Source organism: Choloepus didactylus, chromosome 12, assembly GCF_015220235.1.
Source record: "Choloepus didactylus isolate mChoDid1 chromosome 12, mChoDid1.pri, whole genome shotgun sequence".
Classification (NCBI taxonomy): Eukaryota; Metazoa; Chordata; class Mammalia; order Pilosa; family Megalonychidae; genus Choloepus; species Choloepus didactylus.
In genome coordinates, this window is record NC_051318.1 from 16,074,148 (window position 1) to 16,097,956 (window position 23,809).

Here is a 23,809-nt window from a genome sequence, read left to right on the forward strand (position 1 = left end):
GAATTCTTTTCTGTAATTTTATGGAAAATTATTTCTTAGACCCGTCTTTGAGAAAATTAATATGTCAGGGTATACAGAAATTACAAGACATAATTTTATTCATAATTTTATTCAGTGACTATTATTGGAAAGTCAGTTACAAAATACTGTATAGTTTGTTGCATATTATTTAAAATGTTACTGTAATTGTGCTGATTGACATATCCTATTAATGTAATATTGTGAAGTTTAATATATGATTATCTGGTGTATTTTATACAGTTTTGCTCCCTTTTTTTTTCTAAAACAGTATACTGGACAGAAGTCTGATAAGATAAAACTAAAAAGAATGAATTCCAGAATATTAGCTTTGCTATGATCTAGTCACCTGATTTAATTTAACAGGCCATTCTACCAGTTTGATATCGTTCAAAATATGGAGGAAAGAATCAGCCCAAAAAAGGTTAAATTCTAATATTTGAATTCTTTGTTCATGTCTGCATTCTCCTTTTCCAAAAACTTGTGTTAATTTGCCATGTCCCTATGTGACAAGGCTTTTTCACACACTGAAATGCTATTGTGATGAATGTAAATTCTATTAGCTAAATACACTCACTCACTCAGACTCCTGCATGTATCAGCCCATCCTTTTCCTGGCTATTTGTCTGCCTACTACCCCCAACTTAGATATTTCTAGAAGTAACAGAATAGTGCCTCATAGCTACTTATGCTTTGCACTCTTTCTGATCTCTTCTGTAGTCAATATTTATGCATACGTTTTATGCCATATTTTGCAGTTCTTAGTGCTGCTTCCTGATGGTTCCAATGTCTATTTTAGGACTGTGTTTTATCTCTAACAAGACTGCATGCATGTTGCTCTGTGGCAGGACTCTTGTTTCCTTTGTAATTCCCCTATAGTAGCTGGTACTGAGCTCTGATGATAGATGCTGAAATATCTTTTTATAACCAGAATTATGGAAGAAAAACAAATGTTCCAACAACTGTCAAATTGTGGTTTACAAAGTTTTAACATTTAGATAATACCATCTATTGAAATCTAGTAAAATGTTTATCTCTACTGTAAAGTTCATAGTATCACATCAGGAAAAATTGGAACATTACAAATAGTGTTTGACTGAAGTTGTCATAAATTCCATGGAAGTAAATGGTGATATATTTAAAGTCAGACAATTACTTATGTTGATGTTTAATCTACTCATGGAGAATCCTACAGGATAATCTGTAGTTAATATAGTTAGTGCAGATTATATGATGAAACTAATTTCTAAGCATCTCCAATAATATTAAGTGCTTTGAATTGAGTGGATTTAAATTCTTTGCACAAATGGAAAGAAGTCAAATTGTTTTTGGTAAAGGTTCTCATTTCGAAAACCGTTAGTTTATTATTGTCTAAATTACTGAGGCTGCAAGATTCAGCTCTGAAGCACAGGAAAATGGAGTTTATTTTGGAATGTAACATCAGAGATAAGGTCTACAATGTAATAGCTAAGATTTTTGTAAAGATTATAACATTAAGGTGTGTACATGTATACTCTTAAGAAATCTCCTCCGAAAACACATTGGATTTCTGTTTAACCATTATTTGTTTTTCACAAAGTACAAATTATTTAAATGTTTCATTATTTACTTACCACTCTGGAGTGTATTTCTTTGGCATACAATGGGAATAAAAATTCAGATTCCCCTTCCAGGCGAAGTCCATCCTTTGTAACACGTAAGTGGCCCATTCCTGTCTATTAAAAAAACACACACACAATATAATGGAGAGTTTTTATTGCTCTCATTTTTCACTTCTTTTAGTATAAACTTAAATTATGCATGTATTTTCATATCTTTCCCACCAGTCCTTTCTCTATTTTTCCTAAATACCTTATTTAAAACTTTATTTCATTCAATATTTATTATTTTATTAAACATTGTATAAATACAAAGGACTGTTTAGAAGATAGAAGATTTAAAGAACCACTTTACAAACACTCAAAAACCCACCACCCAGATGAAGGAAAATAATCTTACCATTACTACTTTTACTAATTTTAAGAAAGTTTTTATTGTGGTTGTAGTAGGTTGAATTATGTACTCCAACAATGTTCTTAGTCTTAATCTGTGCTTCTGTGGGTGTAAATCCATTGCAAATAAGACCTTTTGAAAATGTTACTTTCAGTTAAGGTGTGGTCCAACTGAATGAGGGGGGATCTTAGTTCGAACTACTGGAGACCTCAGAAAAAGAACCTGAAGGTCACAGAAGCCAGAAAGGAAAGGACATTGCCATGTGCCGGGACTGGGGAGAAAAGCTGAAGAGCCACAAGGATTGCAGGGAGCTGGCATCAGGACACGACTGACCCTGGCAGAAATCACGGTTTTGCCAATTCCTTGATTTGGACTTCAGGCCTCAACCCCTAAACCAATAAATTCTTGTTGTTTAAGTCAAAACCAATTTGAGGTAGTTGTGATAGCAACTTTGGAAAATTAAGACAGTAGTAAAATATATATAACATAGACTTTGCCATTTTAACCATTTCATGTGTCCAATTAAGTGGCATTAATTACATTCACAATGTTGTGCAACCATCACCACTATTTTCAAAACCTTGTCATCCCAAACAGAAACTCTGAACCCATAAAACAATTCTCCAGTGCCCCTTCTCCCCAGCCCCTGGTAACCTCTAATCTATTTTCCTTCTCTATGAATTTGTCTATTCTAGATTTTCAGATAAATGGAATCATACAATATTTGTCCTTTTATGACTGGCTTCTTTCACTGAACATGATATCTTTAAGGTTTATCCATGTTGTAGCATGTATCAGAACTTCATTCTTTTTTATGGCAGAATAATACTCCATTTATGGATTATACCACATTTTATTAATCTATTTATGTATTGTTGGGCATTTGGGTTGTTCCTATCTTTTGACTATTGCAAATAATGCTGCTATGAACATTGGTGAACAACTATCTATTTAAGTCCTGTTTTCAATTCTTTTGGGTTTATACCTAGGAGTAGAAATGCTGGGTCATGTTAACTCGATGTTTAACTGTTTGAGGAACCACACACTGTTTTCTACAGTGATTACATCTCTTTACTTTCCCACCATTAATGAATGAGGGTTCCAATTTCTTCACATCCTTGCCAGGTTATTTTTTTTTTTCCTTTTTATAGTAGCCATCCTAGTGGGTATGAAGTAGTATCTCATTGTGGTTTTGGTTTTCATTTTCTTGATGACTAATGATGTTAAGCATCTTTTCATATGTTTATTGGCCATTTGTATATCTTCTTTGGAGAAATATCTATTCAGGTCCTTTGCACGCTTTTTTCCTTTCGATTCTATGACTTTAATTTTTATTTTTACAAAACAAACACTCCTTCTCCCCATCCCCTGGTAAACTCTAATCTGCTTTCTATCTCTACAAATTTGCTATTTCTAGTTGCTTCTTAATAAGTGATATCATACAATATTTGTGCTTATGGGTCTTGCTTATTACACTGGGCATAATGTTTCAAGGTCCTTCCATGTTGCATCATCTCAACTTCATTCTTTCTTATGGCTGAAAATATTCTACTGGGTGTACCACATTTTGTCCATTTATTTGTTGATGGATATTTGGGTTATGTCTATGTTTTGGCTATGTGAATATTGCTGTTATTAACATTGGTATAAGTATCTATTTTAGACTGTTCATCATCCTTAGGTATATATCTAGAAGTGGAATTGCCAGGTCATATGGTTAATTCTATATTTAGCTTTTTGAGGAACCACGATGTTGCTTTCCACAGTGGCTGCATTATTTTATATTCCCACCAACAATGTACTAGAATTCCAACTGCTCCACATTTTCTCCAGCACTTGTATTCTGTTTTTATAATAGCCATCCTTATGTGCTTTGCTGTTCTAATAGCTAATCATGCTGAGGATGTTTCCATATGTTTATTGGCCATTTGCTTATCTTTGTTGGAGAAATGTCTATTCAAGTCCCTTGCCCATTTTGTAATTGAGTTGTCTGCCTTTGTTTTTGAATTGTAGGAATTGTTTATATATTCTGATCAAATATTATTTGCAACTCTTAAAAATATGATTTGCAACTTTTTTCCAATTCTGCAGGTTGTCTTTTTTACTTTGTTGCTCATGTCCTTTGATGCACAAAATTTAGTTTTGATGAAGTCAAAGTTTTCTTGGTTTCATATCTAAGATTCCATTGCCAAATCCAAGGTCATGAGTTACCCCTACACTTTCTAAGAGTTTGTGGGTTTAGCCCTTACATTTAGGACATTGATCTATTTTGAGTTAATTTTTATATATGGTGTGAGATAGGGATCCAACTTCAATATTGACCTTTAATTTCTTTCAGCAATATTTTGTAATTTTCACTGTATAAACCTCACTTTCTTGGTTAAATTTATTCCTAGGAATCTTATTCTTTTTTGTGCTATTGTAAGTAGAATTGTTTTCTTAATTTCCTTTTCAGCTTGTTCATGCCTAGTGTACAGAAACAACTGATTTGCATGTTGACCTCGAATCCTGAAACTTTGCTTAATTTGGTTATTAGTTTTAGTATCCTTCTTGTGGATTCTTTAGGATTATCTATAAATAGGATCATGACATCTGATCAAAAAGAGGAAGTTTTACTTCTTCGTTTCCAATTTGAATGTCTTTTTGTTGCCTAATTTCTCTGACTAGGACCTTCAGTAAATGTTGAATAGCAGTAGTGAAAGTGGGCATCCCTGTCTTGTTTCTGATCTTAGGGCAAAGGCTTTCAGTCTTTTATTATTGAGTATGCTGTTAGCTGTGAGTTTTTCCATAAATGCCCTTTACTATGTTGAAGACATTCCCTTTTACTCCTGACACTTTGAGTGTTTCATCATGAAAGAGTTAACTTTTAAGTAAATTAAAGTCAGTAAAATTGACTTTTTGGGGGAGTGCAGCTATGAGTTTTAACACATTTAGATTTGTATGACCCCCCATTATAGTCAGGATACAGAACACTTCCATCACCCCCAAAATACCATGAATACCTTCTTAAGGCTTCACATGTATGATCTGAGCTTACTGTGCAGTAAATATTTATTGGGAACTTCAGTGGAAAGCAAATATGGGAAGACGCAATGTTATTTTCAAGGTGCCTGTTCTCAGGGGGTTTGTAATAATGAAGACAAGATAGAAGAAATTCAAGACAGGATAGAAGAAATAATTCTGGAAGTCACCAATGACCTCCAGGCTGTTAAGACTTGTGGGCATTTTTCAAACCTCATTACCTTTGCACCCTAAGCGGCGTTTAACGCTTGACCTCTTCCTCTTTGTAAGATTTTCTTCCCTTGATGTCTGTGGTACTCTACTCTCTTAGATGTCCTCCTACCTCCATAATTACTTTTTCTGCCTCTTTTTCAGGCCCATCATACTGCTCTTGAATTCTGACTCCCTCAGTTGTTTCCTTGGCTGCCATTACAATCTCAGTATGAATGCTATTCCATCTAATATGGAAGAAAATCATTAGAGTCTTTCTTCTGCCCTCCATTGCCACGTATACAACCACCTACCTGTCATTCCCTTTGAATGTCTCAAAAGTACCTAAATTCAATCAACTGAATTTTGTTCTTTCTTCTCTTTTCCCATAATAGAGGGGGACTTAAAAAGAAGGTAGGGGCAGGGGTAGAATGATCTGTAGAATGAAACAAATGCATTCAGGGATTTTGTACATTGGGGATTTAGAGGACAGAGATTACAGAACTGTAACTCACTTTCTGTGCTCTAGATGTCTCATTATCAGTTAATAAACCTCATTAAAAGGGACAAAACTGAATGCATAGTTATTCTGCATGGTCCTTTATCCATGAACCACCACTATCATTCTCTTCTCCAAACTTTTAGGAGCAGTAGTTTTAACTCTGTACATCCTGAGCCTCTCTGCACATGGTGATTCAGGGTCAGGTTTGGTTGAAGAAAGGGTTCTAAGACAAGAAGTTTGACAACTACCATTTTAAGAGTTTCTCACAGGATCCAACCATGTATTTATAAAGCTGTGATGTTAAACCAACATTCTAAATTATAAAATCCATCATGGATAATTAGTCTTTTTAAGCAAACATTTCCATGAAGAAGTTAATGTCTTAGAGTCAATATGGTTCTACGAGCTAAAGCAAAGTGGAATTTTAAGATTATAAATTCAAATCCAAAAACCTGGCACTGACTTTCCAGGTTTAAGTGAACAAAGGCCAGAGGTTTTCTCGGGTCCATTTTGTTACCTTAGGAATGAAAGAAATAAATGAACGCCAATCTAATTTCTGAAGTAGCTAATTCACGACCAGATTACTCAAGCTAACCATTCCTTCTCTGGCTATTACTTCCCTTATTTAAAACCTGAGGGAGTAGAGAAGAGAAGATCAAAGTATCCCTTCACTTATGAAATCTATAGTTTTAATTAAATGAATTTATAAATTCCCGCAAACACCAGTCACCATACTAATGCTTGTAAGTAAAAGAATCTGCCTATCTCTATTTAGTTCTTAAAGTAGACCGAGTTATACTTTATAAACAATAAGATCTACCCTTTTTAGTGAACATTTCTCTATCCACAGCACAGTCATGATACTGACCAGTACTACCACCATAAAAACAAATTCCTCCATCTCCCTCTGCAGTCAACCCCCCACTCACACTCCCATTCTTTGGCAACTAATGATCTGTTTTCTGTTCCTATAATTTTGCCTTTTCCAGAATGTCATATAAATGGAATCAGGTAGTATGTAGTCTTTTGAATCTTGCCTATTTCACTTAGAACACATTTGAGATTAATCCACACACACACACACACACACACACACACACATATATATATATATCAGTTTATTTTTATTTAAAGTAGTTATTCCACTGTTTGATATCACCATAGTTTGTTCATATATTTATTAGTTGAAAAGCATTTGGGTTGTTTGATGAGGAACAAAACTGCTTATAACCTTTGTATAATGTCCTCTGTGTGAACATAGTTTTTATTTCAGTTGAGTAAACATCTAGGAGTGGAGTGGGGTTGCTGGCCACACACCAGGTATATATTTAACTTAAGAAACAAGTAACTTCCAAACTGCTCTGTTTTACGAAGTGGCTGCACCATTTTGCATTCCTATAAGCAATGTATTCTCCTATTGCCACATCCTTGGCAGCACTTGGTATTGGCAGTTCTCCCCCCGCCTCCATTCTAATAGGTATGTTAATTTTGTATTTCCTTGTGGTTTGTATTTTCAAAGTGACTAATGATGTTTAGCAGTGTTTCTTATGCTTTTTGCCATTTATGTATCTTTAGTAAAATACCTGTTTAAACTTTTGCCCAATTTTAGTTGGGTTATTATTGAAGTGCAAGAGTTAATGTATTTTGGATACAAATCCCTTTTGTTGGATATGTAATTCACAAATATTTTAACCTATTCTGTGTGTTCTAGTTTGCTAATGCTGCGGAATGCAAAACACCAGAGATGGATTGGCTTTTATAAAAAGGGGGTTTATTTGGCTACACAGTTACAGTCTTAAGGCCATAAAGTGTCCAGGGTAACACATCAGTAATTGGGTACCTTCAATGGAGGATGGCCAATGGCATTTGGAAAACCTCTGTTAGCTGGGAAGGCACGTGGCTGGCATCTGCTCCGGAGTTCCAGTTTCAAAATGGCTTTCTCCCAGGACGTTCCTCTCTAGCAAGCTTGCTCCTCTTCAAAAGGCCACTCACAGCTGTACTAAGTTCCCTCTCTTTGAGTCAGCTCATTTATATGGCTCCACTGATCAAGGCCCACCCTGAATGGGTGGGGCCATGCCTCCATGGGAACATCTCATCAGAATCATCACCCACAGCTGGGTGGGGCACATTCCAAGCAAATCTAACCAGCACCAAAACGCCTGCCCCACAAGACTACAAAGATAATGGCATTTGGGGGACACAATACATTCAAACCGGCACACTGTTTTTATCATTTAACTGTGCCTTCTGGAGAACAAAAGTTTAATTTTGAAGACCAGTTTATCAATTTTCTCTTTTATGGGTCATGCTTTTGATTATTTTATATAGGAGATCTCTGCCTAAACCAAGGATAAAGATCCTTCTTGTTTTCTTCTAGAGTTTTTATAGTTACACATTTAGGTCTTTGATCAATTTTGAGTTAACTTTTGAGTATAGTATGAGGAGCAGAGATTCATTATTTTGCATATGGCTATCCATTATTTTAGCACCATTTGGTGAAAAGTATATCCATTCTCCATTGAACCACATTTGTACCTTTATCAAAAGTCAACTGACCATGTTTGGTTTTATTTCTGAAATTTCTATCCCGTTCGATTGATCTGTGTCTGTCCTTTTGCCAACGTATCACTGTATTAATTATCTAACTTAAAGTCTTGAAATCATGTACTGTGAATTCTTTATTCTTTTTCAAAATTATTTTGGCTATTCTAGTTCCTTTGCCTTTCAAAGTAAGTTTTAGAACAACTTGTAGATTTAACAAAAATTCCTGCTGGGATTTTGGCCAGCATTGTATTGAATCTAAGTAACAATTTGGGGAAGACTGACATCTTATAATTGATTCTTCCAATATATGAACACTGTCTATTTCTCCTTGTATAATTTTTTTTTTGTATTTCATACTTCTCAGAATACAGATCTTGCACATTTTTTGCTTGATTTTTACTCAAATACTTCATGTACTTTGGTGCCATTATAAATGATATTGAGTATTTTAATTTTATACCAGCTTTCATTGAGTTAGTATTGATGTGGTATGTTTTTTCTACCTTATTTTTTGAACTTTCTCAGTTGACTTCTTTTGTCTCTTGTAAGTGGCATATTGATGATCTTTTTAAAAATGCAATTTGATAATGTCTATTAATAGAATTTAATGTTTATGGTCACAGCAATTACTGAAATATTTGGATTGAAATATTTAGGTTGATTTTTACTATCTTATTTAGTGTTTCACTTTACACTGGTTTATTTAGTGCCATCTTGATGACCTGGCAATCCTATCAGTAAATATTTTAAGATGTGATATCCATGACAAAGCCCTATAAGAATTCTATTGTTTGGAGAATCTAAAAGATACAGGATTCCATTGAAGTGAAGTGTTCATTCTTAACTAAAAATTAGAATAATATTAGGATCCCATCTAAGCTAAATACTTTTAGGGTTATTGTCACAGAAACCAAAGAAATGGAAAACCCAATCAAGCTGTGAACCTGGGTATGAGATGCAAACTTCTCTAAGTGGACAGAGATTTGGGAACGTAACCTCAAGGACCAATCCCCTTTTAAGGTTTAAAGCCTTTCATGGCAAGAGATTGGACCTAATAAAGATTGGAAAGAAGACTGAATCCAGGTGTCCGAGGCGTCAGGTCTCCTACCTGGTGGTAATTCTGGTTGTAAAGAGACAATCCTGAGACTCTTAGAGGGGACAGAAAAAGTCAGCCTCTGTGTCAGAAGAGGACGGCTCCGCAGTGGCCCCCAAGCAGGGTGAAAAGGGACCTAGGAAGAGGTGTGACCTAAGTATGGGTGTGAGCCCGTAGGGGTGGAGAGGGCACCTCTGAGAAGGGTGAGGCAGCACTGACTGTCAGAACCCAAGGGGGTGAGAACAACTTCTCTGGCATTGAAGCCCCCCGGGGTAGAGTGTCCGAGCCTGGAATGTGGAGAGCACCAGCATGGGGAGGGGGGATGTGGTGGTAGAGATAGGAACGTAGGGACAAACACTCAGAGGGGGATTGACTGAATAAGTAAATAAAGAAAAATGGGGGCCAGGTTTCTCGCTGTCAAGAAAGGGAGGTACAAATATAGAAAAGGAGAAGGCCAGATCAAACCCTATATTGGACAGAAATTGGAGGTATTGCTGTGAACTCACAATTTTCTATATGTACAAATCTTGATATAAGGAGGTATATGTGTATGATACACATCCTCTGAGAGGGTCTGGGAGCAGCTATACCTCACTAGCAAAGAACATGCCTGGCACTTGAATCTTAGCTTCTAAATAACACTCTCCAACTAAAGGAGCAAGGGCTTCTTGGCAAAAGAGCTAATTTCAGGACTGGAGTAGATTAAGGGCAGGAAGGGCCAGGATTATACCCCAAAACAAGGAAGGACTCAAAGAACAACAGGGATAAGTCAACAGGCAGAAAAACCACTTCAAAGGACTCCCATAAGCCAAGTAGGGACTACGTGAGCATCAAAATACTGATTGCAGTGGACTAGTGACAGCCACTGGATAAGACTGGAAACCATGAGTCACTTCAGACAGATATAAAAATAAATAGAATGAGTCTGATGAAGAAAAGGCTTTTTATGACATTTCAAACAACCTCCTCACAAAATAATGATTAACTGTTAAGAGAAAACAGTAATTCTACAGTGGAGAAGCCTGGCCCTTTCATCAGGGGCTCAGAGTGAATGGTAAGGAGCCAAATCAAACATTTTCTCTGCCAATGGTAAATCCTCAATTCTAGGAGGCTTGGAAGGGTTTCAGGAGTTAGGGAGGGTTGGAGATGGAGGACAGGACAGTGGATGATAAATGGTCTAATGAGGGTTTGAGTGTAGGAGATGAGGAATGGGGAGTTGAGGTTTCTCATCACTGACACTAGGAGTGATGAAGGGCAAATGGCATTAGGTGCAGTGGACAACAGGCTGAAGGTGGTGGGGAGCCTGTGGAAGTGGGGCGTGTGGAGGGGTGTGCATCTGATGCTCCCTCTTCACCCCCATCTCTGAAGGGGGTTCTGAGAAGTGGCCGAAATCTCAGTGCCCTCCCGTCCTTGACCCCTGTGAGGAGCGGCAGGCTTGCTCTGAATTCGTGGAGTTCCCCCTTGACCTCTGTGATTGAGTGTGGCCCCCCAACTTAGTGCTTCATTGTATCATACTGCTTGTATTTTTCGGAGCACACCAAGCTCTTTCCTGCTTCTGTGACTCAGTGCATACTGTTGACTTGGCGTGAATAACATTCTTACTTTACCTCACTGCAAATTCTTATTAATCCTTCAAGGTTCATTTCAGTTATATTTGGACTACCATAGTGGTCTTTGTGTACCTCTATATTAGCATATGTATGGATACATTATACACGTGCCTGTTGTCTCTACCACAAATTACTGACCTCTCTTCTCTTCAAGAGGTGGAGTCTAATTTCTCTCCCCTTGAGTCTGTGCTGACTGATAGAATGCAGCAGCACAAGTTTCAGTCTGGGACTTTTTGCCTGGGCCTCTTGGAATACCCTGGAAGCCATGAGCCACCATGTAAAAAGCCCAGTTAGTTCACTTGAGACTACCATGCTGAGAGACAAAGTGTAGGCTCTCCAGCCAGTGTTTCTGGCTGAGTGCAACCTCCCAGCCATGTGTTTATGCAGTGGCTCCAGATATGTGGAATAATCCTGCACCCTCAAACCAGCCCTTCTACTAGTTGATTATGACCAACTGACCTAGAGTTGACATCACATGGTGCAGAAAAATTGTCCACCTGAGCCCTGCCCAGTTTTGTGATCTTCAAAATCAAATGATTTGATAAAATGGCTGTTGTCTTAAGCCATTACATTTTTGAGTAATATGTTTTGCAGCAAAGGTTAACTGGAGCACACCTTGAATGCAGGGATCAATTGCATCCACTCTCACCCCTTGGTTTCATGTCTGGCACACGAAACTGCTTGTTACTGCATGATTAAACTATTAAATTATCTGGTTCAAAAAAATCAGTTCAGCCAATAAAACCCAACATCAACAGGAGCCTACATTACACCGTATTATCAGTTTAACCTTTGTGACACCTCAACTCTTGCTTTCCTTCCTTCCTTTAAGGTGTTTCTTGGTGTAAATTCTAATATGATTTCACCATCATTCATTTGGTAAAGAACAACTGACAGCAGAATTCTGACTGTTCTGCTCCCACCGGGCACTCTGAGTGGGCTCAACACCTCTGAGTAATAGCAAGGGGTAGGGAGAACAATCCCAGCTGGATAATGCCTCCGTGAAATCCCAGGGTAATTCATTCAGAACACCAGAAGCTCTGCAATCCAAAGTTCCTTCCATTGAGACAAGAACATGCGACAGGTAGATCAAGAGAGACAATGTCACTACTCAGATTCTTCTCCCTTATTACCTGAACCTGTAGCTGTAGCAGACACCCTTCCAAACCTTTTCTTCATCTTCCCAAAATCTGAGTTAACAAGATCAGGTGTGGCTCTGTCCCCTATTTTCTTAATTGCAAGGCAAGGATTCAACTCCCACCACAACAGAACAGGCATATGTGCTAATCAACATCCCTGAAACCTTAACTGTATTTGGCCAATATCCCACTGTTTTCAACTTTCCCTAAAAGTGCAAAGACTGCAAAATATTTGATATTTCTGTGACCTATTTTCCTCTGCATTTCTTAAGGCTTAATTAACTTGTACATTCTCCTGGATTTACCAGTTTAATTTTTTTCCAAACAACTAACTGTATTTCCTTTTCCTTTCTTGTGTGTGACACATTCAGCTCTGTGTTCCCTCTCTGATCAGTGCTGCCCACTCAGCACCTTCTGGGGGTTACCAAGGGGATGGCACACACTTCATATGGCTGATTGTATTAGGTCCCTATTGCTGCAGAACCAGATTACCTCAGATTTAGTAGGTGAAAGCAGCACAGACTTGTCTTACGGTTCTCGAAGTCAGAAGTCTAAAACACTCCGCAGGACTGGGTGCGTCCGAATGCTCTAAGAGGGCCGTCCCCTTCCTGCCCTTTCAGCTTCTGGAGGCGCCTGCATTCCTTGGACTGCAGCCCAGCAGCACTCCGACTCCAGCCTCCATCCACGTCATCTCGACACCTTCTCTGACGCTGCCCCTCCTGCCTCCCTTTTCAAAGGACCCTTAGGATTACATTGGGTTCACCTGGGTGATGCCGGGTCCTCTCTCCATCTCAAGATCCTTAACTTCAGCACATCTCCAACACCCATTTTGCCATGTAAGGTAACAATATAACCTCATGCTTTGGGGTCAGGATGTGGGCATCTTTGTGTGTGTGTGTGTTAGGGGGTGTGTGTGTGTAATTTAGCAGCAATTGTACTCAGCAACTGAGAATGCAGTGGCAAAAGCTGCTCTGGTTCTTGTCAAAGTTTAATGTGCATTTAAATCATCTGGATTCTAGTTAAAATGCAGATTCTGATTCAGTGGGTCTGGAGTGGGACCTGAGAGTCTGCATTTCTGAATCTGTGGAGCTGTGGTGCTGCATCTGTGGAGACCAATCTGAGTGGCAAAGATAGTATCTCAGTTTTCCAGGGCTGCTCCCACAAATATCACACGCTGGCTGGCCTAACAACAGGAATTTATTGGCTCATGGTTTTTGAGGCTAAAAGTCCCAAATCAAGGCATCCCCAAGGCCAGGCTTTCTCCCCAGAGCCTGTGGCAGTCTGGCGCTGGCTTGCCACACCCCTGGGAATTCCTCTGCCTCCCGTGACAATGGCAATGTCTCTCCTTGTGTCTGCTCTTCTGGTTTTTTGAATTCTGGCTTTTCCTGTGTGTCCTTCTGTGATGGACCACATCCAAATTTCTTCTGCTTATTAAAGATTCCACTCCTACAGATTAAGAACCACCTTGATTCAGTTGGGCCACACCTGAACTAAAAATAACAGCTTCATAAGATCCTATTTATGAATGGGTTCACTCCCACAGGCACATGGGTTACGATTAAGAACATGTCTTTGTCAGGGTGCACAATTCAATCTACCACAGATAGAGCAGTGCTTCTGAATCTAGGCTGCAGATTATAATTACCCAGGGAGCTTTAACAAATGCTAGTGCCTGGGCCCACCCCTGGAGACTATAATTTAATTGCTCTGGTGGATGGTCCAGGTATTGAGGAGGTTTTTCAAAGCTCCCAGGTGATTCTAACATACAACCAAAGTTGAGAGCTTTGAGTGTTGCGTGAGATGATTTTGAGGCCTGAATCTGTCTCAGGAGGAAAAAGGGCAGTTATGAGTTAGCAAGGCCTGCCATTGGCTGGAACATGGGGCTGATGGGAGATTGCCATGCATTTGCTGAGCTGGGTAGGCTCAGCTGTGCAACACACAGAGATGATTTAGTCCTTCTGAATATTCCAGAATATATAAATATATAAAATATAAATAACTCCTACAAAACACTAAGACAAAAGATTGATGACCAATAGGCACTTAACAAAATTGGGTATCCAAAAATCCAATAAGCCTATGAAAAAATGCCCAAGTACAGCAATGAGAATAAATGAACTATAACTGCACACAACTAGATAGATGGATCTTACCAAACACAATGTTAAATGAATGAAACCAGATGCCATAGAGTACAAACTACACAATTCCATTTTGATAAAGCACAAAACAGACAAAAGTAATCTATGCTGTTAGATGTCAGGAGAGTGGTTACACATGGGGGTAACGACAACAGCCTGGGAGCACAAGTGGTTGTTTAATTAAGATTAATTTGATTCTGCCGTGCAGGATGATTTGTGTACTGAACATACCCATAGTTCTTACAATATGGCAGGCTTTGTTCTAAATCCTTTACAAATGTTGAGAAAACATTTAATCCTCATAAACATCCTATGAAATAGTTACCACTATTGCCTGTCTTTTCAGAGCAGGAAATTGAGGCACAAAGAAATTAAGCAACTTACAAATGGTCACCCAGCTAGCAGGTGATATTACTGGGCTTTGGATGCAAAAAGCATGGATTTAGAATCTGTGCTCTTAAGAACCACTATCTGCTGCCCTGTTTTAAGATGTAGGGAGACTCTTCTACTCAACAAAGTAATGTTTCCCCCTCATTTACCAACATTCAAAGGTATTGGCATATTTGTGCAATAAAAGCAGCACAATAACTTCCATGAGAGGAAATAAACATAATTAAATATAAATTGTCCAATCCTTGTTTTATCAACAGTCATCCAATTGTAGGTTGAAATATTGGTTATTATGTGAAAATGATTTTTAAGTTAATAAAATATGTTTGCGTTTACTGCCCTTTCCCAACTGAGTTCTTTTTTAATGTTTTAAGTTATTTTTAAAACTTTTTTATTAATTGTAACACTGTCAGAAAACTGTACAAATTATAACTGTACTGAATTTATCAATTTATATTTCTGCCAACTGTTTCTGAAGTCTCTTTTTATTCCATTCCTCTATTTGGTATTTATGTACCATATGATTTGGAGTATATTAGCTTTATAGAATGTTTTGCTATCTGTGAGGGCAAGTTTTCCCTTATTATTTTGCCTTGTGATGAATAAAACTAGTATTAAATCTTTTCATCCTGCTTTCTCTCCTTTAATTTGGGATTCCTTCCAAGAATATCAGTGAAGTAGAAGTCCCCAAATCAAGAGTTTCTTAGGATAATGAAAACAGATTTTTGTGTCTTTATTTTGTTATTGTAAACTCTCTTATTTGCTTCAGTAGTTTTTCATTGAATTCTCCTGGATTTCATAAGACAACAATAAAATTATCAACACATTTTTTTCTTGAGTTATTTGCTATTTGTCTATTTCTGTCCTTACTTAACAAACTGTCTTATTGCATTTGTGAAACACTCAGAAAAAAAATGCTAAATCACAGTAGTTATGTTGGCATCCTTTTCTCATTTCTTACCTTTATGGGAATGACTATAGGGTGTCGGTATTAAGAATGGTTTCAGCTGATGGATTGTGGTAAATATTGTTTATCATGTTCAAGATGTATCTTTCAATTTCTAGTTTATTAAGAGATTTTTAAAAATATAGCATATAGCTTCTTCTTTGGTCTGTGAAGAGGATGAATTATATTAATATATTTTCTGGTATCAATCATCATTGCTTTTATGAATTAAGTCCTAACTTGGTCATGGTGTATTGTTCCTTTAATACACAGCCAGCTTTGAGTTGTTAGTATTTTATTTTTAGGCTTTGCTTCTAAATTTATGACTAAAATTGTCCAGTAGTTTCCTTTTTTGTGTGTTATGTTTGTCAGGTTTTGAATCAAGGTCACCCTAGTTTGGTCAACAAATAGGAAAGATTTCCATCTTTTTCTAGACTCTGGAACAGTTTGTAAAGAATATGCTTAGCTCTTCCTTCAAAGGTTAAAGAGCTATCTTAGGCACTTCTTTATAAAGAAATTCCTAGTCAAATTTTCTGTTTTGTCCCCATGGTTATGATATCCTTTTCACTTCTTTTAGTGGCTATTTTTATTTATTATTTTTCTAGGCATTCTTACATTTAATTGATATTTTAAATTTTATCAGGAAAGATTTTGTTTTTTTCAAGACATTTTAGATATTTTCTATATCTTTGGCTAAAGTCGCTTTTTTCTGGGTTTGAGTTTCAGGACTGCCACTAGTTAAAAGTTAAGTAGGCAGCTATTTAACCCCTCTCTAAACCCTCTCTGTGGATTGACTATATCTGAGTTCCTTCCAACTCTACAATTCTCCATCTATGCCAGTATTGCTTATGGAATTACAAAAATGTATCTCTTTGATTCTTATACGGTAAGGGGATATCCTTGGTCTCTATCTGATGCTAATTGAGGACCATTTCAGAAACTGAGGCTGAATCAGGGAAAGAAGTCCCTTTTTTTTCTCTTTTTTTACCAATGCTCACTTGGTCTTTCTAAAATGGGAGTTGAGCAAAGTTTTCAGGAAAGTAAAAGAATATAATGGAAACCACTTCACTAGAGAATTCAGGCAATATTTAATGCTAGATTTCCAAAATAAAGTATATGAGTATTTTTTTTTTTGATCTAGCAAATTTTATGGGAACTTGAAACTTTAATACGAAGAATATTTAAGTGGGTTTAATAGCAATTTCCACATTTGAAACTACATAAGTAAAGTGGAAACTTGGCAAATTTTAGAGAAACAAAGAATAATTGAGGTTGCAAGTGAATGCTTTGGCATAAATTATTTTGTTTGACTGCCCATATTGCTGCCAAGTTCACAGTTTGGTTTTTATTATTTAGTCATCCTCAGTCATTTCTCGAAACAGTTATTCTGATTTGAAACAAATGTTAGAAAAACATGTATTGCAGTCAACTATTACAACCACCACCCTTTAAGATACCCCATATAGCGTGGGCAAGTGAAAAAGTGTTGATTTCAAGTCAAATGGAATGGATGCAAAGCCCAACTCTCATTTGTTTGCTGTGCTATCTCAAGAGAACTATTTAATTTCTGATACTTCAATTAAAGTCAACATAAATTCTTTGAGTTCCTGTTTTGTGGTAGCAGTATGCAAGATACAGGAAAAAATAATATACACAAGGCATCTTTTCTATCCTGGAAAGTATGAGAAGAGCAACGAGAGATAAGAAGAGGATTAAGGGGCAGAAAAGACTCGAGAATTGTTAGATGGTAAATTTTTTTGACAGCATTGTGCCGGTTTGGATTTATTATGTCCCTCAAAATGCCATGTTCTTTGATGTAATCTTGTGGGGCACACGTATTAGTGTTGATTAGGTTGGAATCCTTTGATTGAGTGTTCCCATGGAGATGTGACTCAATCAACTGGGGATGAGACCTTGATTGGATAATTTCCAGGGAGGTGTTACCCCACCCATTCAGGATGGGTCTTAAATGAATCACTGGAGACTATAAAAAAGTTCACAGCCAAGAGAGACACCTTGAAGAATGCACAGTAGCTGAGAGAGGAGCTGGAGCACCACCTGGGATCAGCACATGCCAGCCACATGCCTTCCCAGCTAACAGAGGTTTTCCAGATGTCATTGGCCTTCCTTCGGTGAAGGTACACTTGTGTTGACACCTTCATTTGGACATTTTCATGGCCTTCAGACTGTAACTTTGTAACCAAATAAACCCCCTTTATAAAAGCCGATCCATCTCTGGTATTTTGCATAACGGCAGCATTAGCAAACTGGAACAAGCATACATACTACAACTGGAAAAACAAGAACATATTATCATAGCACCTGTATTAGGATGACATGATTTCATGAAGAATTTCTTATTTAAAAATATGTTTGAAATTTTTCATAATAGACTTTTTGCAAAGACAAAAAGAATATTCAGGCCATAGTGCTAGGAACATTTGGAAAGCTAAAAAGACTGAGGGATGACTTGTCCTTTTATATATTTAAATAGTGATAAATTTATAATAATTGAAATTGTTGGGCTCTAAAACTATGGCAAAGGAAAACCCATGTGGTTCTGAAATAGAGTCTAGTCACAAAAACTTATATGATAAAGGAAGCAGAATAACAGGAAAGTGTAGAGTTATTCAATGAACAATTGTTCATAAAACTGGCTGTTTGAGGGAGAAGAATCATGTTAGAACCTTTACGAATATCATAAAATATTCTGAATGGTAGCCCTTTAATTTGCTGTTTGAAAAGGGTGGCCTTATAAACAGCATATTATGTACCCACAGTGATAATGCTTTATGAATTATAAAGCACTACACATAAAAGGTATTTATACTATCATTATCATCATATTCATCATCATTTTCTACTATTCAGGAATTAAACCCAGATTTCCAGAAGATTTGAATGTGCGTCTCAATATATTACCAATACTGGGGAGCACCCAGACCAGGAAATGCAAGCAGAACATATTTGGGTATTAAAGTGAAAGCCCATCAGGATGCACGGCATAAGAAGGCCACATGGAACTGATTATTCCACATTGCTTTATACAGCTAAAACTGGGAACTGTGCTAGAGAACGACTGATGCTTTTGCCACCACTTATCTGGACATTTAGATACAGAAGGAAAGTCAATATTAGGCAACTACATGTGTCTCAACAAATTTTGAGATACAACAACTTTAAGGACACACATTTTATAGGACAATTTATTCAAGCTCATTTGTAAGAGAATGTCATGGCCCATTAGGTTTTGGATTATATTAACAAAATAATGGATTAATGAATTTTTTTATAGTAATCCTGGATCCATCGACAAAACTTGTAAATCCTACAGTAACTCTGTGGCATCAAACTAGTACTAGGTTTGTGCCATTTCTAATTTCATGCACACACACAAACATACATATGTACACACATGTGTGGTTATGTGTGTGTATGAATGTGTATGTATGTGTTTGAATAGTGTGAATATATATTCACCAGACTTTGCTATGTGGGGTACCATATGAAAGCCATCTTAGATTTCTTCTTTTTTAAGGATCATAAAATATTTCTTGGGTAATTAATTATGTGCAAGGCATGTGATATGACAGAGGAGTCAAAGAACTTCAAAGCTCTCCTGGCCCCTCAAGGAGCTCCTCTGATACAAAAAGATACACTTGTAGTAACAGCAAGAGTTAAGAATGGGGCCTGATTAAAGGGTATTGGAGAATTTGGAGAATGCTGTTTGGGGGGTAGGGGACTTGAGCTGGGCCAAGATAGCAAAATCTTAAACTCACTTTTAGAGAGCCATATTATTTATGGAATGGCAATGCTGAACTTTTTAATAGAGAGATTACTCTGTAGAAACACATTCAAGAATCTAATATCCTTCATTGTTAAGACAAAGTTGATAAACGATCCTTTTCCATATATCTTATTTTTTGAGTACTGCCATCTTTGAAGTTCTGCTATTTCACATTTATTTTGTGCAGACAGAATATCTGAAGTTGGTTTCACTTCCACCTGTGACAGGTGTGTTTCAGTTTGCTAAAGCTACTGTTATGCAAAATACCAGAAATAGATTGGCTTTTATAAAGGGAATTTTTAGGTTGCAAATTTACAGTTCTTAAGGTGAAAAAAGTGTCCAAACTAAGGCACCAACAAGAGGATACCTTCACTGAAGAAAGGCTGATGGTGTCTGGAAGACCTCTGTCAGCTGGGAAGACATGTGGCTGGCATCTGCTGGTCCTTTGCTCCCAGGTTCTGGTTTCAAAATGGCTTTCTCCAAAATGTCTCTGGACTTCTGTCTCTCAGCTCCTGTGCATCCTTGCTTGTTCTCCCAGGGCATTTCTCTCTAAGCATCTGGGGGGTCCTCTCTTAGCTTCTCCGAAGCGAACTCTGGCCTTCATCTCTTAGCTTAGCATCTCCAGACGTCTTTCTGTCTGCATCTCCAAGTGTCTGGGTCTGTGTTGGCCCCTGAGCTCTCTTAAGGACTCCAGTAAACTAATCAAGACCCACCTGAATGAGTGGGGTCACTCCTCCATGGAAATAATCTAATCAAAATGTCTCAGCCACAGTTGGGTGGGTCATATTTCCATGAAAACAACCTAATCAAAAGATCCCACCCACAATAGATCTGCCCCCACAAGACTGCATTAAAAGTACATGCTTTTGTGGATGGCTTAATAGATTCAAACCAGCTCAAGGTGTAAATAGCACTTCTGGTCACTGAGCAATAGTGACTAGTGACAAACTCTGCCTTTGTTTTAGTTACGTTTTTAACTCCCGGTTCATGTTGTGAACACCTACTGAATCATCCACGCAGAGACCCATACTTTGCCAGCGGGTTGGCTATTTTTTGTCTGAAGTGTGGCTTTCCATTATTTTTACTCTGAGAAGTTTAACAAGATGACAGGTACTTTCATTTTATACAGAAAATAGAATAGAGGGCAACTTTGGCCAAGGAATTTCATAATTTTGTGCCAAGCTTAAACTGACAAATCAATAAATTTATTAATATAAATAATCATAGTCCATATTTGTTTTTATTTTGTTCATGCTTTCAAAGAATCATAAATTAACCATAATCCTAATTAAAACCAAATTCTAGCCCTGTCTGACTCCAAAGCTCATGTTCTCCCTACAGTTTCACAGTATTTCTAAAGTAGAGTTTTTCCTGCAAATAAAACCTAAACATGTAAATGAGAATAGGTTGATTTGTAATTGCAAAGTATTATCTTCATTAGCATTTATGAGAAAAAACAAATTATGGTACCATAAGACATTAGCAGTTCTAGATTATATTGTTGGTGGAAAAAGCGAAGAAAGTCTATCAATTTACATCCAAAGCACATTAATTTTGTTATAACAATACTCCATACAACAGAAATGTGCATTACATTTGTAGCTTAAGCTATTGAATATCATGTCTCACAGAAAGAACCTACAGCTTCTGAGACTGTGTGCTTTTGCCTTTTCTATTTTCCAATTGTTAAAATATGGTAAATCACTCATATGATAGAAAAATTATAATAAAAATGAAAATTGAAGATATATCCCTGGGATAAAAATTAAAACTCTAGTGCTATTTGTATCTTTAGCACCAGATATAATAGGATTTGTATCAGTGATACCAGAAGATAATGAGATTCCTCGGTACTTGGAATAAATGTAGGTTTTATTTTCCTCCTCTGAACTTTGTCTTGATAATATCTTGCTGTCTTAGAGAGAAAATGCAATTAAGTTAGTATATGTTCCTTCCGTCTGTGACCTCTGATTCAGTCCCACTCGATTATGAGTAACGTACAAATCAAAAATTTCAATTGCTTTTCAGACTGGAAAGCCCTGATATACCTTTTGTAAAGACAGAAATAATTTGAAAAAAAAAAATGCCAAAGTGATGGTTAAAAAATGCCACATTGTCATATTTTCCCTTTAATCATAGTTTCTATTAATTTGAAAAAAAAAATGGCAAGGACAGACAGGCAGGTTAAGGACACAATATCAGGCCACTGAAAAGGGACAGGTGTGCAGGGGACTGAGGAAGGCTCGGGCGGGAGGGAAGGCATTGGGGGGTGGGAGTGTGGGGAGGGGGAGGGCGAAAGGCGTTGGGGGGAGGTGGGGGAATGGTTCAGGCCGGGGAGTGGGAGGGCACGGATGTGCTTGTTCTCGGTACTCTGAAAATTTTCACCCCCAGCATGGTCTCTGTAAAAGCAGGCAAAGGACCAAGGGCAAAATTGCTCAATTGGCGTCAAACATGTTAGACAGGAATAGTGAAGAAGTAAGAATCTTTTTCACAATCTGTGTGCAGATAACTTTGATTGCATTCTATTACTATACAACCCCCCCTTTTTGGTAGAGACTATTCCTTTGGATTCACAACCGATGTTGCCCCAGTTCACAGCAAACTTCCAGTCCTGGTGGAAACAGCCAGGATAGACCCCGAGTGAAAGAACAAGCACTAAGGCTGCTGAGGTGTCATCCCGGCTAACAGATGTACTGTGAGCCTCTCAGCTAGAAAAGCAGGGTGTGTTGAAGAACAAAAGTATCTTACAGCATAATTTTGGAATAATCATTAAAAATTGGATAAAAATGCAGGTTTTTTTTCATATAACAATAGCAGTAAGATATATTTTATAAACTATTCAATCTGGTAAAACTCATATTTGTAAAATACTGAACATCGTAACAGGAAAAATACTTAGTGGAATAATTTTGGTCTTGACTCAATTTGTTCTCTTTAAATTGAATGAGCCAGGATCGATCTAGGCAAATATAATTTCTGTCACTTTTCTTTTATGAATTAATTACGTTTGGTAAAATGTAATGCTATTTAACATACTTGCTAGAAAGACTAATACTAAGACATGGGTAATGAGGTTGACTGCTTTTTAGGGAAAATTTTCACTCTTGTTTTCTATTATGTCATTCAGGCATATTCCTCGTTCTGTTTTTATTTCACCAGTTAAGGAATAGAATGCCTCTATATTACAATACCGATCAGCACTGTCGGCATAAAACATTAAGAATGAGATAATATAGGAAAGAATATGAGACCTGGATGAATAACTACATGAAACTATTCTCTGAATGTACGTTAAAATTTAGATGACCCCTACCACAGAGTTTCTGCAAGTGTGGTCTCTAAACCTCTTAGCTGGGGGCCTCACAGATGACTGGGCCCCTCTCTGGACCCAGTTAACCAGCATCTCTTGGGAAGAGGCTTAGCAATACCCATTTCTAATAACCTTTCCAGTTAAGTGTCATGCACCCTAAAGCAGGAGAGCCCTTGCTGTGGCATTGTTGGGGACGATTAAGGTAGCATGTATAAAATCCACCCTCAGCGATGCCGGAGATATGCAACATGACAGCTGGGGCTAATGTAAAAACAGCTTAAGTTGCCCTCAGCCTTCTATGGAAGTGATAGCCGTTTGCGCCTAAGATTCACATCTAGAGTGCTAGCTTTACTACCTGCCTTCTACCCCAGCAACAGTAGCCACCAATCCTGTGCTAGCCTTACATCTGCCATCCGCCCTAGCAACAGCAGCAGCCAATCCTAGGCCGCCACCCGTTCGTACTAGCCACTCCCTCTACCTTAGGGTATATATACCCTGCCTCTTCAATAAAGTTTTGCAGCTTGATCAGAAACCTGTCTTGCTGTCATTCCTCGCGTCTCTTGTCCTGTACCATTCCTCCCTCACAGGATTTGGAGCTTCCGTTGAACGTCCCGCCGGCTGGGACAAACTGGCGCCCAACGTGGGGCTCGAAGTTCTGTGAGAGACGGAACGCCGCACTCAAGGAGAGAGGTACCTCACACTCACCGCACCCGGGATCGCCGCGAATAAACTCGGTCGCGAGACAGATCCGTTCAGCAGTCAAAGAAAGAAAGAAAACCACACCAGGGATCACCGCGGGGAAGCGCGCTCGCGAGACAGATCCGTTCACCAGTTGATCAGTGTCGGCGAAAGGAAAGAAGAAGAAGAAAAGAAAGCAACAAAAGGTAAGCCCCCCCACCCTTATCATGGGACAAGGAATTTCCCAACACGAATTATATGTTAGTCAAGTTAAGCAATCACTCAAGGCACCAGGAACACGAGTAAAGAAAAAAGATCTCACGCACTTTTTTAATTTCCTGTTAAAAACCTGCCCTTGGTTCCCTCAAGAAGGTACTATAGATCACCAGTGCTGGCTAAGAGTTGGAGATTGTTTAAAAGATTATTTTCAAACCTTTGGTCCTGAAAAG

General features: G+C 37.8%; 1 protein-coding gene across 4 annotated transcripts in view; it reads right to left on the reverse strand.

Annotated features, from left to right (window-relative positions):
- SGCG (sarcoglycan gamma) overlaps window positions 1-23,809 on the reverse strand; it is a 196,066-nt gene that overhangs the window by 90,044 nt on the left and 82,213 nt on the right. For all 4 annotated transcript variants that reach the window (XM_037799811.1, XM_037799810.1, XM_037799812.1 and 1 more), the window contains exon 3: window positions 1,632-1,733. In XM_037799811.1, the coding sequence (XP_037655739.1) occupies window positions 1,632-1,733 (102 nt within the window). The remainder of the gene's footprint in view (window positions 1-1,631; window positions 1,734-23,809) is intronic.